The sequence below is a fragment of the Oxyura jamaicensis genome, chromosome 1 (genome assembly GCF_011077185.1).
Source record: "Oxyura jamaicensis isolate SHBP4307 breed ruddy duck chromosome 1, BPBGC_Ojam_1.0, whole genome shotgun sequence".
Lineage (NCBI taxonomy): Eukaryota > Metazoa > Chordata > Aves > Anseriformes > Anatidae > Oxyura > Oxyura jamaicensis.
In genome coordinates this window covers 302,506-314,390 of record NC_048893.1, presented here as the reverse complement: position 1 = coordinate 314,390, position 11,885 = coordinate 302,506, and the positions used below count along the sequence as shown (strand labels likewise).

The following is an 11,885-nucleotide window of genomic DNA, read 5'->3' as shown; positions in this document are numbered from 1 at the left end:
GCAGTACAGGGCAATATGGAGCAACATGGGGCAGTACAGTGTGGTACGGGTCGGTACAAGGCGATATGGGGCAGTATGGGGTGAGATGGGGCGGTACAGGGCAATACGGAGTGATACAGGGCGATATGGAGCAATACGGGGCAGTACTGGGCGTTATGGGGTGATAGGGAGCAGTACAGGGCAGTACGGGGCAATACAGGGCGATATGGGGTGGTACGGGGTGATACAGGGCGATACGGGGCAGTACAGGACGGTACGGGGTGATATAGGGCGATATGGGGCAGCACAGGGTGATACAGGGTGGTATAGGGTGGTACGGGGTGATACAGGGCAATACAGGACGATATGGGGCAGTACGGGGCGATACAGGGTGATATGGGGTGGCACAGGGCGATACAGGGTGGTATGGGGCAGTACGGGGTGATACAGGGTGATATGGGGCAGTACGGGGCGATACAGGGTGATACGAGGCAATAGGGGGTAAGACAGGGCAATACAGGACAATACGGGGAGATACAGGGTGATATGGGGTGGTACAGGGCTATGTGGGGCAATATGGGGCAAGATGGGGCAGTACAGGGGGATATGGGGCGGTACGGGGCAGGATAGGGCGGCACAGGGCCATACGGGGCGATATGGAGCGATACGGGGCAGTGCGGGGTGACCCGGGGCAATATGGGGCACCGTGGGGTGGTACAAGGCGATACGGGGCGACATGGGGTGATGCAGGACGGTACGGGGCGGTACGGGGCGGGGGTCCCACTGCCCCCCCCTTGCTGATGCCGCTGCACGTCCCCAGAGCCGTCGGCTGCGGACCGAGGACCTGCGGGACCCCGACATCTCCAAGGAGATCGCGGTGAAGATGTCGCGCTTCCACGGCATGGTGATGCCCTTCAACAAGGAGCCCAAGTGGCTCTTCGGGACCATGGAGCGGTGAGGGCGCCGTGCTCGTGGGGGGGCAGCCGCCCCCAACCCCAAATCCCCGGGGCTCAGGGGGGTGCAGAGCAGCAGGGAGGGGGCGCGGGGGGGCTGCAGCCTCCCCCGTCCCGCGCCCCAGGTACCTGAAGCAGATTTCGGAGCTCACCTTCTCCGAGGAGGGGCAGCTGAAGAAGCTGAACCAGCTGAAGGCCTACAACCTGCAGCAGGAGATGAGGAGCCTCAGGTGAGCCCGGTGCCCTCGGGGACCCCCGGGGGATGACGCAGCTCCGTGTCGTGGTGGCGGTGGCAGGGGACGGGCGAGGGCTGACGCCGAGCTCTGCCCCCCCCCCGCAGGGAGCTGCTGGAGGCCACCCCCTCGCCCGTCGTCTTCTGCCACAACGACGTGCAGGAGGGTGAGTGCCGGCGGCCGGCGGCCGTGCCGAGCCGCGCTCCTCGTCCCCCTGACCCGTCCGTGTCCCCAGGGAACATCCTGCTGCTGGCCGGGCACGAGGCCTCCCCCTCGGACAAGCTGATGCTCATCGACTTCGAGTACAGCAGCTACAACTACCGGTGGGTGCGGGGCTGCGGGGGCTGCGGGGGGCTGCGGGGGCTGCGGGGGGCTGCGCCCCGCGCGCAGGCGGCTCCTCGCTCACCCCCTGCTCCCTCCCCAGGGGCTTTGACATCGGCAACCACTTCTGCGAATGGGCGTACAACTACACCCACGGGTCCTGGCCCTACTTCAAGGCTTCTCTGGAGAACTACCCCAGCCGGCAGCAGCAGGTGAGCCCCTCGGCGCTGCGGGGCTCGGGCGAGGCGCCGGGGCTGCAGGAGGGGTGCTGGGCTGGGGCACGCGCCGCTCGCCGCGTCCCAGCCCCCTGCTGCCCCCCCCCAGCTGCATTTCATCCGGCACTACCTCTCGGAGGACTCGGGGCGGCGCGGGGACACGACGCACGAGGAGCAGGCTCGCATCGAGGAAGAGATGCTGACGGAGATCAACCGGTGAGGGGGCGCGGGGGGAGCGGTGCCCCCCGGACGCCCCTCCTGCTCGCCCTGCTTTGGGCAGGGAGGGGGCCCGGGGTGCTGAGGGCTGTGCTCCCCTCAGGTTCGCTTTGGCCTCTCACTTCTTCTGGGGCCTCTGGTCCATCGTCCAGGCGAAGATCTCCACCATCGAGTTCGGGTACCTGGTGAGTGCTGCCCCTGGGGGGCCGGGTGGGCGCAGGGAGGGGCCCAGCCTCCACGCAGGGCTGGCCTGGGGGTCTCCTCGTCACCCCCCGGCACGGGCTGCCAGGGCAGGGAGGGGTCCGGACAGGCAGGGGCAGGGGGGGCTCCAACCCTGGCACCAGGGTGGGTTAGGGGTGACCCCCAGATGTCACGGTGCTTCCCTCGCACCCGTGCTGTGGAGGTGCTGGTGGAGGTGGGGGGGGACAGTTCCTCTCTGAGCCATTTCTTCCCCCCAGGACTACGCCCAGAGCCGCTTCGAGGCCTATTTCCAGCACAAGGCGCAGTGCTGCTGAGACCGACCGGATCCCTGGCCCTGCCTGTGCCCCCCTGCAGCCCCCCGCCCATGCCGTGGGGCCACAGACACAGCACCCCCTCCCACGGGGGGCTGCAAGGGGCGGCCGTGGGCTGGTCCCTGCCGTGGCTGCCCTGCGGAGGATGGGGACGCGGCACACTCCGGGGCTGCATCATGGCATGGGGCGAGCTGTGGGGCCGCCTGGGTGCGTGGGGAAAGGGGACAACCCCCCCCCCAAAAGAGGGGCCCCGCCGGGGGGGCCCCCCCCCCCCCCCCCCATGCCCCTGTAGCCCTGGCCTCCCCCTGCAGGCACAAGGTGGGGCTGGGGCCGTGGGCACCACACCCGTGGGACCCCCTCTGTCCCCCCCTGGAGCAGGAGGGGTCGCAGGTGGCTGCGTGGGGTCCTGCCCGCTGCAAGGGCTGCGCGTGGAGGTGCTGGGGGCAGGGGTGGGGGGCTCTGCACGTGCATCTCACCCCCCCAGCTCTCCCCCTGTGCCCCCCTCTGCCTGGCTCCTTGCTGCCTTGGCTGCGCAGCCGCTGCTTGGCGGGGCTGGGGGCTGGGGGCCCCCCGACAGCAGAATGTACAGTCCTGGACCAATAAACGCTGCGGTGGTGCACGGGGGGGGTGCTCGCTGTCTGCTGCCCCGTGGCATTGCCCCGTTTGCCCTGCAGCCTCTGGGGAGCGGGCGGGGTCTGTGCAGCCCCCGGGGGGGGCTCTGCTGCCCCCCGGCCACCTAGGGGGGTGCTCACAGCTTTGCCCGTGCACACGGGGGGGGGGCTTCGGTGCGGCCTCTCCCTCCTCGGTGCCTGCTGGCCACAGGGGGTCGTGGCTTTGCCTTGCGAGGGGCTTCGGCTTCTGCGGCACCCCCGCCAGGCTCTGTGCCCCCTGCACCCCACAGCGCCAGGACCCCCAGCCCCCGGGTCCCCTCCTGGCTCCCCTGGGACACCCCCAGGTCCCCTAGAGACATTGCCCCACAGGACCCCCCCCGGCTCACCATGGGGTGCATGGGGAAGGGGTGTCTGTGGGCGGCGGGGAGGCAGAGCCCGGCCCCACGGGGATGTGGGGTGGGGGCCGGGGAGGGGGGGGGCTCAGCGCCACCCGGGACCGGGGGAGGGGGACGCGTGGGGAGGGGGACACGAGGAGAGCGCCCGCCCTGCCCTGCCCTCCCTGTCCGTGCGGACACGGGGGGAGTGACCGGGGGGGGGACGACCCCGGAGGACGCTGTGAGCCTGTCGGGGGGATGCGCGGCCGGGCCGGGACCCCCTGCCCTGGGACGCCCCCAGCCCCGGGACGCCCCCCAGCCCGGGCGCGGAGCCCCGCGGGGGGGCACCCCGGGGCGCGCCACCCCCGCTCCTCTCGGTCCCGGCTATTTATAGCCCCCCCGCGGCAGCAGCTGCCGGGGGTACCGGGGGGGCTCTCCCCGGGCCGCGCGGGGCGGACGAGCCGCGGTCCCGGCAGGTGCCCGCGTGGGGCCGGGCCGTGCATAAGGCCCCCCCCTTCGCCTCCCCCCCCCACGCGCGGCGGCTCCGCGCCGGGGCCCCCACGCAGCGGGACGGGGGCACGGGCGTGGGGGTGCGGGGAGCTGCGGGTCCCCGGGGGGTGCCGGTCCCGTGCCCGGCCGGGGGGTCCGCGGGGGGGGGTCCCGCCGGGTGCCGGGTCCCCGGCGGAAGTGGGGGGGGGGGGGCGCGGGGCGAGGCGGGTCCCGTGGGAGGAGCGGCCGGGCGGCCCCGGCCATTTCGGGCCATGTCGCGGGGCCGCCCCCCCGCCCGTGTCCGGTTACAGCCCCCCGGGGCGCGGCGCGGGGCGCACGGAGCCGCCGTCCCCGGGGCGCAGCGGGCGCACGGAGCCGCCGTGCCCGGGGCTCTGCCCCTCGCCGTTCGTACCCCCCGAGCAGGTACCGGGCACTGCGGGGCGGGCGGGGCGCCCGCGGCACACAGGCCTGGGGGGGACCCGCGGGGGGGTCGGGGTCCGATCGGGGCTGGGGGAGCCCCGGGACGCTGGGGCGCCGCCCAGCCGCCGTCCCCAACCCGCAGCGGGCCCCCTCCCGGCCGTGCCCTTGCGCTGCTGCCACTTGGAGACTGTCCAACGGGCCCCCTTGTGTCCCCCCGGGCCCCCCAGGGGGCTTTGGGTACCCCCTGTGCTGGCCAGCCCCACTGCACCCCGTCCTGCTGCACCCCGGTCCCACCGCGCCCTGGTCCCTCTGCGCCCCGTCGGGTGTCCCCATAGTCCCCAGGAGCCGAGCCCCGGGCAGGGCGCCCCGTGGGCTGGGCAGCTGCAGCTCTGTCCCCGGGGTGTCCCCCAGGGTGTCCCCCGGGTCATCCGTGTCCCTCCAGGGCACGTCCCGGTGCCGCACCGCCCCGGTGACCTTGTGACGCTCGGTGACTGCTGGGCGTGAGGAGTGGGCAGAGCGGGCCGGGACACGTGGGTCCCCTGGGGCCTGCAGCGCGGTGCCTGCTGTGCAGTGCCGTGCTGTGCTTTGCCACGCAGTGCCACGCAGTGCCATGCTGTGCAGTGCCATGCCGTGCAGTGCTGTGCCATGCAGTGCAGTGCCATGCTGTGCAGTGCCGTGCCATGCAGTGCCGTGCAGTGCAGTGCCATGCAGTGCAGTGCCATGCTGTGCAGTGCCGTGCCATGCAGTGCCATGCTGTGCAGTGCCGTGCCGTGCAGAGCCCTTGCAGTGCCGTACCATGCACCACAGTGCCGTGTGGTGCGATGAGTTCGGTGGGCGCAGCGCAGCGCAGGGCAGGGCAGTGCCACACGGTGCCATGCAGCTTGGTGCAGCTCGATGCAGTTTAATGCAGCCCAGCAAAGTGCAGCACGAAGCAGCGCAGCGCCTCACAGGCCCTGCTGTGCTGCAGCGTGGTGTGGTGTGGTGCTGTGCTGTGCTGTGCGGTGGTGTGGTGCTGTGCTGTGCGGTGCTGTGCTGCAGAGTGGTGCTGTGCTGTGCCGTGCTGTGCCGTGCAGTGCTGTGCTGTGCGGTGTGGTGCTGTGCAGTGCTGTGCAGTGCTGTGCTGTGCTGTGCTGTGCTGTGCTGTGCGGTGCCGTGCCGTGCTGTGTGGTGCTGTGCTGTGCCGTGCGGTGCAGTGCTGTGCTGTGCTGTGCTGTGCTGTGCTGTGCTGTGTGGTACTGTGCTGTGTGGTGCTGTGTGGTGCTGTGCCGTGCCGTGCTGTGCTGTGCTGTGCTGTGCTGTGCTGTGCTGTGCCGTGCTGTGCTGTGCCGTGCTGTGCTGTGCTGTGCTGTGCTGTGCTGTGCGATGTGTTGCTGTGCACTTCGGTGCCGTGCAGCGTGACGCACAGCAGCGCGGTGCCGTGGCAGCAGCAGCCTCCTGGCCCTCGCCGTGCTGCTGTTTGCCTTCAGCCCAAGGACGCCCTTGTGGAAGGGCACCTCAGGCTCACACACGGGGGGGGGGGCAGCTCCGTGGCTCCCCCCACGCTGCCGTGCAGAGCCGGCTGCGCCGACACCAGAAGGAACCCGGGCCCCACGCAGCGACGGGGGCTCTGCCCGTGCCCCCTGAGGGAGGGGACCCTGGGCACGGAGCGGTGCGGGGGGGCCCAGCTCACCTCGCAGCCCCCTGCCCCAGTGTCCCCGGGGCGTGGGGACGACACGCGGCGTGGCAGCAGGGGGCCGGTGCTGCTGCCCCCCCACGCAGCCGGGTGTGCCGCGGGGGTGTGTCTGCGCGTCTGCCCCCTCGGCGGCGTGCGCTGGGGCAGCGGGACCGTGCCTGACCCTTCCCTCACTGGGCGCCCGTCCAGGCCCATGTGATTGGGACGGGCCCCCCCCCCCCGCAGCGGGCAGGCGCACGTGGCTCCGGGGCCTGGCCGTGGCCGACGTGACGCAGCTCTCCTGGCACCGCCGCTGGCACGCAGCGTGACCGCCCCGGTGCGCGGTGGCCCCGGTGACACCGGGGGGGGCGCGGGGGGTCCGCGATGCCAACAGCGTCACGGGGTGTTCCGGGTGGTGCCCGGCACCGCGGAGCCTGGTGCCCGGTGCCGGGTTTGGCCATCCCCACGCTCAGCCACCCCCGCGCGCCCCCAGGTGCCAGCAGACCCCCAAGATGGCAGAAGCCCACCAGGCCGTGGCCTTCCAGTTCACCGTCACTCCCGAGGGCTTAGATTTCCACCTCAGCCGCGAGGCCGTCAAGCAGCTCTACCTCGCCGGCATCTCCTCCTGGAAGAAGCGCTTCGTCCGCGCCAAGGTGGGCCCGGGGGGGGGGGCCTGCGGGGCCGGGTGGTCCCTGCCGCCCCTCCACGGCCACCCTGACCCCCCTGTGCCCACAGAACAGCTTCCTGACCGGCGTCTACCCCGCGTCCCCCTCCAGCTGGATGGTGGTGGTGATGGCCACCGCCGGCTCCTTCTACTGCCAGGTGGACCCCTCCATGGGGCTGATCGCCCGCATCCGCTGCTTCCTGCCTGAGAGGTGAGCGGGGGCGGCTCCGCGCGGCCCCCAGCCTCTGGGCACCCCGCACGGCCCCCCCCAGCCCACGCACGTGGCCCCAGCTGGGGCGTCCCCAAGGAGGGACCGTGCCCCACGTCCCCCAGCCCTATGGGCACGTCCCTGCCTGCCGTGCCCCCCAAGGGTCCCACCCCACACATCCCCCAGCACCGCGGGCACGGTCCCAGCACGGGGACGTCCCACCCGCGTGTCCCCCCAGCGCCGTGGTGCCCCCCACGCGGTCACGTCCCCACCTCAGCCCTCTCCCCGCTCCCCGCAGCCAACTCCTGAGCTACGAGAGCCGGACGGTCGTGAGCGCCGTCCTCTTCTCCACCGGCGTCTGGCTCTCGGCTGTGCTGCTGTTCCGGCAGACGATGAAGCTGCTCCTCTCCTACCACGGGTGGATGTTTGAGCCCCACGGCAAGATGAGCCGCAGCACCAAGATCTGGGTGGTGCGTGCCTGCGCGTGCGCCTCCAGGCCTGGGCGTGCTGCGCCCCGGGGACGGCACCCGGGGGCTGCTGTGGGGAGGGGGGCGCGTGGGCACCCCCGGCACCCCCTCTGCCCCTGACCCCCAGCCTCTGCGCTGGCCCCGCAGGCGCTGATGAAGGTGCTCTCAGGCCGCAAGCCCCTGCTCTACAGCTTCCAGACCTCGCTGCCCAAGCTGCCCGTGCCCCCCGTGGAGGCCACCATCCGCAGGGTAAGGGCTGAGCGGCGCGGGGGCACCGCCTGGCGCTGCCCTCCCGGGGTCCCCGGGGACGGCGGCGACCCGAGCCCCCTGCCCGCAGTACCTGGAGTCCGTGCGCCCGCTGATGGACGACGAGAAGTACAGCAAGATGGAGGCGCTGGCCAAGGAGTTCAAGGAGAAGACGGCCCCTCGGCTGCAGAAGTACCTGATCCTCAAGTCCTGGTGGACCACCAACTACGTGAGCCCAGCCCCGGGAGCTGCCGTGATCCCACGGCCTGGGCATGGTCACCCCTGTGTGGGGCCCTGGGGCACCCAGGCTGGGCGGGGGGACGTGGGGTGGTCCTGGGGCAGCCCCGTGCCACCCCTGTCCCTGCTCCCGTGTCCCTTGTGCCGAGAAGCTCCAGCCTGGGCCTTCCCCTGCAGCCCACCATGCCCAGAGGAGATGGGGATGGGGACTGGGATGGGGGCAGGATGGGGATGGGGACAGGGACATGGGAGGTGCAGCCACCCTGGGCAGCCTGGGGACCCCAACAAGGTCACTGTGGGCAGGGCAGGGGGTCCTGCACCGAGCCCCATCGTGAGGAGGGCAGGGGCTGACCCCGCTCCCTGTCCCTGCTCCTGCGACTGCCCCGTTCCACTGTCCCTCTGCCCTGCCCCTGTCCCACGTCCCCTTCCCACTGTCCGTATCTGCTCTCCCTGTGCCCTCTCCCTGCACCTGGACGTCCCTGTCCAGCCACCTTCACCCCGCTTTGTCCCCTGTTCCTGTCCCCTTCCCCCATCCCTACCCCTTGCCTTGTCCATTGCCCTGTCTGCCCCTCCTGTCCCCGTCCCTGTCCCCGTCCCTGCCCCGCGGTGACACGGCTCACGTCCCCCTCCAGGTGAGCGACTGGTGGGAGCAGTACATCTACCTGCGCGGCCGCAGCCCGCTCATGGTCAACAGCAACTACTACGCCATGGTGAGGGGGGGTGGCGGTGCCACGGCGCCGTCCCCCGGCCGGGGACATTCCCAGACCCGCACCGGGGCCGAGCGGGGACCCCGCGCGCCCCCTCCCAGCCCGTCCCTTGTCCCCAGGACTTCCTCTACGTGACGCCCAGCCACATACAGGCTGCCCGGGCGGGCAACGTGGTGCACGCCATCCTGCTGTACCGCCGCAAGCTGGACCGCGGGGAGATCCCACCCGTGAGCACTGGGGGGGGCGTGGGGTCGGGGGGGGCGTGGGGCTGGGGGGCAGGCTGGGGGCACCGGGGGAGGGGGCTGGGGAGCCCGGTGGGGCACGGGAGGGGAATAACGGGGCAGGGGTAGGGCTGGGGGGCAAGTGCTGCGGGGCTGGCAGAGGGTCAGGGGGCTGCAGCGGGGCTGGGGGCTGCAGTGGGCTGGGGTGGGAGCCCCTCTCGTTGCCCCCCCCGCAGATGATGGCGCTGGGCATCGTGCCCATGTGCTCCTACCAGTCGGAGCGGATGTTCAACACCACCCGCATCCCCGGCAAGGAGACGGGTACGTGGCCGGCGGCGCAGGGCCCCGTCCTGACCCGGGGCTCAGCCCCAGCCCCGCACGCGGGGGCTGCCCCGGGGTGCTCAGCCCCCGGCCCCGTGGGTCCCCGTGGGTCCTGCCGTGCCGCGGGGCGGCCGCAGCGGAGCGGTGATGCCCCCCCCCACCCCCCCCGCAGACACGCTGCTGCACTTGCTGGACAGCAAGCACCTGGCCGTCTACCACAAGGGCCGCTTCTACAAGGTGTGGCTGTACTACGGGGGGCAGCTGCTGAAGCCGCGGGACCTGGAGCTGCAGTTCCAGCGCATCCTGGACGACCCCTCGCCCCCCCAGCCCGGCGAGGAGCGGCTGGCGGCACTCACCGCCGGGGACAGGTGCCCGGGCAGGGGGCGCAGGGCGATGGGGGACCCGGCCGCCCCCCGCGGGACGGTGGCACGGGGGGGGCTGCGGGGGCACGGGGGCGTCACCAGGCGCCTGCCCTCACCGCTGCCGGTGCCCGCAGGGTGCCCTGGGCCGAGGCACGGGCCCGATTCTTCAGCCAGGGCAAGAACAAGGTGTCGCTGGACGCCATCGAGCGGGCCGCCTTCTTCCTGACGCTGGACGAGGAGGCACATGGATACAGCGCGGACAGGGAGGACTGCATGGACGCCTACGCCAAGTCCCTGCTGCACGGGCAGTGCTACGACCGGTGGGCAGCCCCGGGCGTTCCCCCCGAGCTCCTGCGCCCCTGGGACACCCCCGGCACCGCTCACCCCGTGCCCCCCGCAGGTGGTTCGACAAATCCTTCACCCTGGTCATCTACAAGAACGGCAAGCTGGGCGCCAACGCCGAGCACTCGTGGGCCGACGCGCCCATCATCGGGCACCTCTGGGAGGTACCGGCTGGGGGGGGGGCCTGCGCCCCCATGGGGCACCCCCCCAAGTGGGACCCCCCCCAAATGGGCACCCCCCCAAATGGGCACCCCCCCCCGAGCTGGGTATCCCGAGTTGGGCATCCCCACTGGGCTCCCCCAAAAGTGGGCACCCCAGCTGGGCACCCCCACTGGGCACCCCCTTGGTCCCCCCCAAATCTGGGCATCCCTGGGCTGGGCGCCACCACTGGGGACACCCGGGCTGGGCAGCACCATCCTGGGGACACAGAGAGCTCCCGGGGGGCAGGGGACAACCTGGGGGGTAAAGGGGGCTGCAGGAGGGCTGTGTGTGGGGCCATGATGGGGGCGAGTTGGGGGCTGAATGGCGCTGTCCGGGTGAGGCTGGGGGCACTGTGAGGCCGGTGCCCCCCGCTCAGTCCCTGCCTCCCCCCAGTTCATGCTGGCGACGGACAAATTCCAGCTGGGCTACACCGAGGGGGGGGCACTGCGTGGGGGACCCCGACACGCGGCTGGCACCACCGCAGCGCCTGCAGTGGGACATCCCCCAGGAGGTGGGTGCAGCCCCGAGGCGCCCCGGCCCCCTGCCCCGTGGTGTCCCTGCGCTGGAGCCAGCCCTGCCTGCTGGCCACCCAGTGCCACCCAGTGCCACCGGTGCCACCCAGTGCCACCCAGTGCCACCAGTGCCACCCAGTGCCGCCCTGGCCCCACGGGAGTGGGGCTTACCCTCGGCGTCCCCGTCCCGGGGCGCTTGGTGCCCCCTGCCCACCGCCACGGCCGCGTGTCCCTGCAGTGCCAGGCCGCCATCGAGAGCTCGTACCGCGTGGCCAAGGCGCTGGCCGACGACGTGGACTTCTGCTGCTTCCAGTTCTCCGACTTCGGGAAGGGGCTGATCAAGAAGTGCCGGACCAGCCCCGACGCCTTCATCCAGATCTCCCTGCAGCTCGCCCACTTCCGCGTGAGCTGCGCCGCGGGGACACGTGGGGGGGGCGGGGGGGGCGGTGGGCGTCCCCCCGTGCCCGCTGCCAGCCGCCTCTCTCCGCAGGACAAGGGCTGCTTCTGCCTCACCTACGAGGCCTCCATGACGCGGCTCTTCCGCGAGGGCCGGACGGAGACCGTGCGCTCCTGCACCTCCGAGTCAACAGCCTTCGTGCGGAGCATGGGGGACGCCGGGCAGAGCGTGAGCACCGCGCCGCCCCACGCCCCTCGCGCCGTGCCTTGCCCAAGTCCCTGTCCCTCTGGGGGGTCCCCACCCCTTGGGGACATCCCCATCTCCAGCAGAGGCCCCTGCCCCTCGGGGAGGTCCCCGTAGGAAGCACCCATCTCTGCAGGAGGTCCTTGACCCCGATGGAGGTCCCTGTCCCCTGGGGATGTCCCTGTCCCCTGGGGATGTCCCCGTCCCTTGGGACCATTTCCCCAGAGCTGCGGAGCCGCTGCCATCCCCAGGCAGGCCAGGGGACGTCACCCCGCACAGAGCACCCGGGGGTGAGCAGGTTTGGGGCTGTGCCCTGAGCTCGGCTCTCCCCGCAGCGGGCCGAGCGCCAGCGGCTCTTCAAGCTGGCGGCGGAGAAGCACCAGCACATGTACCGCATGGCCATGACCGGGGCCGGCATCGACCGGCACCTCTTCTGCCTCTACGTGGTGTCCCGCTACCTGGGGGTGCAGTCCCCCTTCCTGGCGCAGGTGAGCGGGGCACGGTGCTGGGGAGTGCGCGCTGCGCAGTGGGGCACAGTGGGGTGCAGTGGGGTGCATCAGGGCACAGTGGGGTGCAGCAAGGCACAGTGGGGTGCAGTGGGGCGCAGTGGGGTGCAGTAGGGATCAGTGGGGCACAGTGGGGCACAGTGGGGTGCAGTGGGGCGCAGTGGGGTGCAGCAGGGCACAGTGGGGCACAGTGGGGTGCAGCAAGGCACAGTGGGGTGCAGCAGGGCACAGTGGGGCACAGTGGGGTGCAGCAGGGCGCAGTGGGGTGCAGCAGGGC

General features: G+C 72.1%; 2 protein-coding genes across 2 annotated transcripts in view; both read left to right on the top strand.

Annotated features, from left to right (window-relative positions):
* The window catches only part of CHKB (choline kinase beta), a 13,292-nt gene extending 10,244 nt beyond the window's left edge, over positions 1 to 3,048 (top strand). The window contains exons 4-11 of the mRNA XM_035334971.1: positions 800 to 933; positions 1,058 to 1,162; positions 1,273 to 1,331; positions 1,401 to 1,488; positions 1,590 to 1,698; positions 1,811 to 1,917; positions 2,021 to 2,102; positions 2,376 to 3,048. Coding sequence (XP_035190862.1) covers positions 800 to 933; positions 1,058 to 1,162; positions 1,273 to 1,331; positions 1,401 to 1,488; positions 1,590 to 1,698; positions 1,811 to 1,917; positions 2,021 to 2,102; positions 2,376 to 2,432 — 741 coding nt within the window. The 3' untranslated portion in view covers positions 2,433 to 3,048. The remainder of the gene's footprint in view (positions 1 to 799; positions 934 to 1,057; positions 1,163 to 1,272; positions 1,332 to 1,400; positions 1,489 to 1,589; positions 1,699 to 1,810; positions 1,918 to 2,020; positions 2,103 to 2,375) is intronic.
* A 1,126-nt stretch (positions 3,049 to 4,174) lies between these two features.
* Positions 4,175 to 11,885, top strand: part of CPT1B (carnitine palmitoyltransferase 1B) — a 30,074-nt gene continuing 22,363 nt past the window's right edge. The window contains 17 exon segments of the mRNA XM_035339406.1: positions 4,175 to 4,326; positions 6,468 to 6,627; positions 6,710 to 6,849; positions 7,145 to 7,316; positions 7,461 to 7,562; positions 7,651 to 7,788; positions 8,429 to 8,506; positions 8,623 to 8,730; positions 8,961 to 9,045; positions 9,218 to 9,413; positions 9,542 to 9,727; positions 9,808 to 9,913; positions 10,344 to 10,385; positions 10,387 to 10,461; positions 10,701 to 10,865; positions 10,953 to 11,087; positions 11,438 to 11,590. Coding sequence (XP_035195297.1) covers positions 6,487 to 6,627; positions 6,710 to 6,849; positions 7,145 to 7,316; positions 7,461 to 7,562; positions 7,651 to 7,788; positions 8,429 to 8,506; positions 8,623 to 8,730; positions 8,961 to 9,045; positions 9,218 to 9,413; positions 9,542 to 9,727; positions 9,808 to 9,913; positions 10,344 to 10,385; positions 10,387 to 10,461; positions 10,701 to 10,865; positions 10,953 to 11,087; positions 11,438 to 11,590 — 2,022 coding nt within the window. The 5' untranslated portion in view covers positions 4,175 to 4,326; positions 6,468 to 6,486.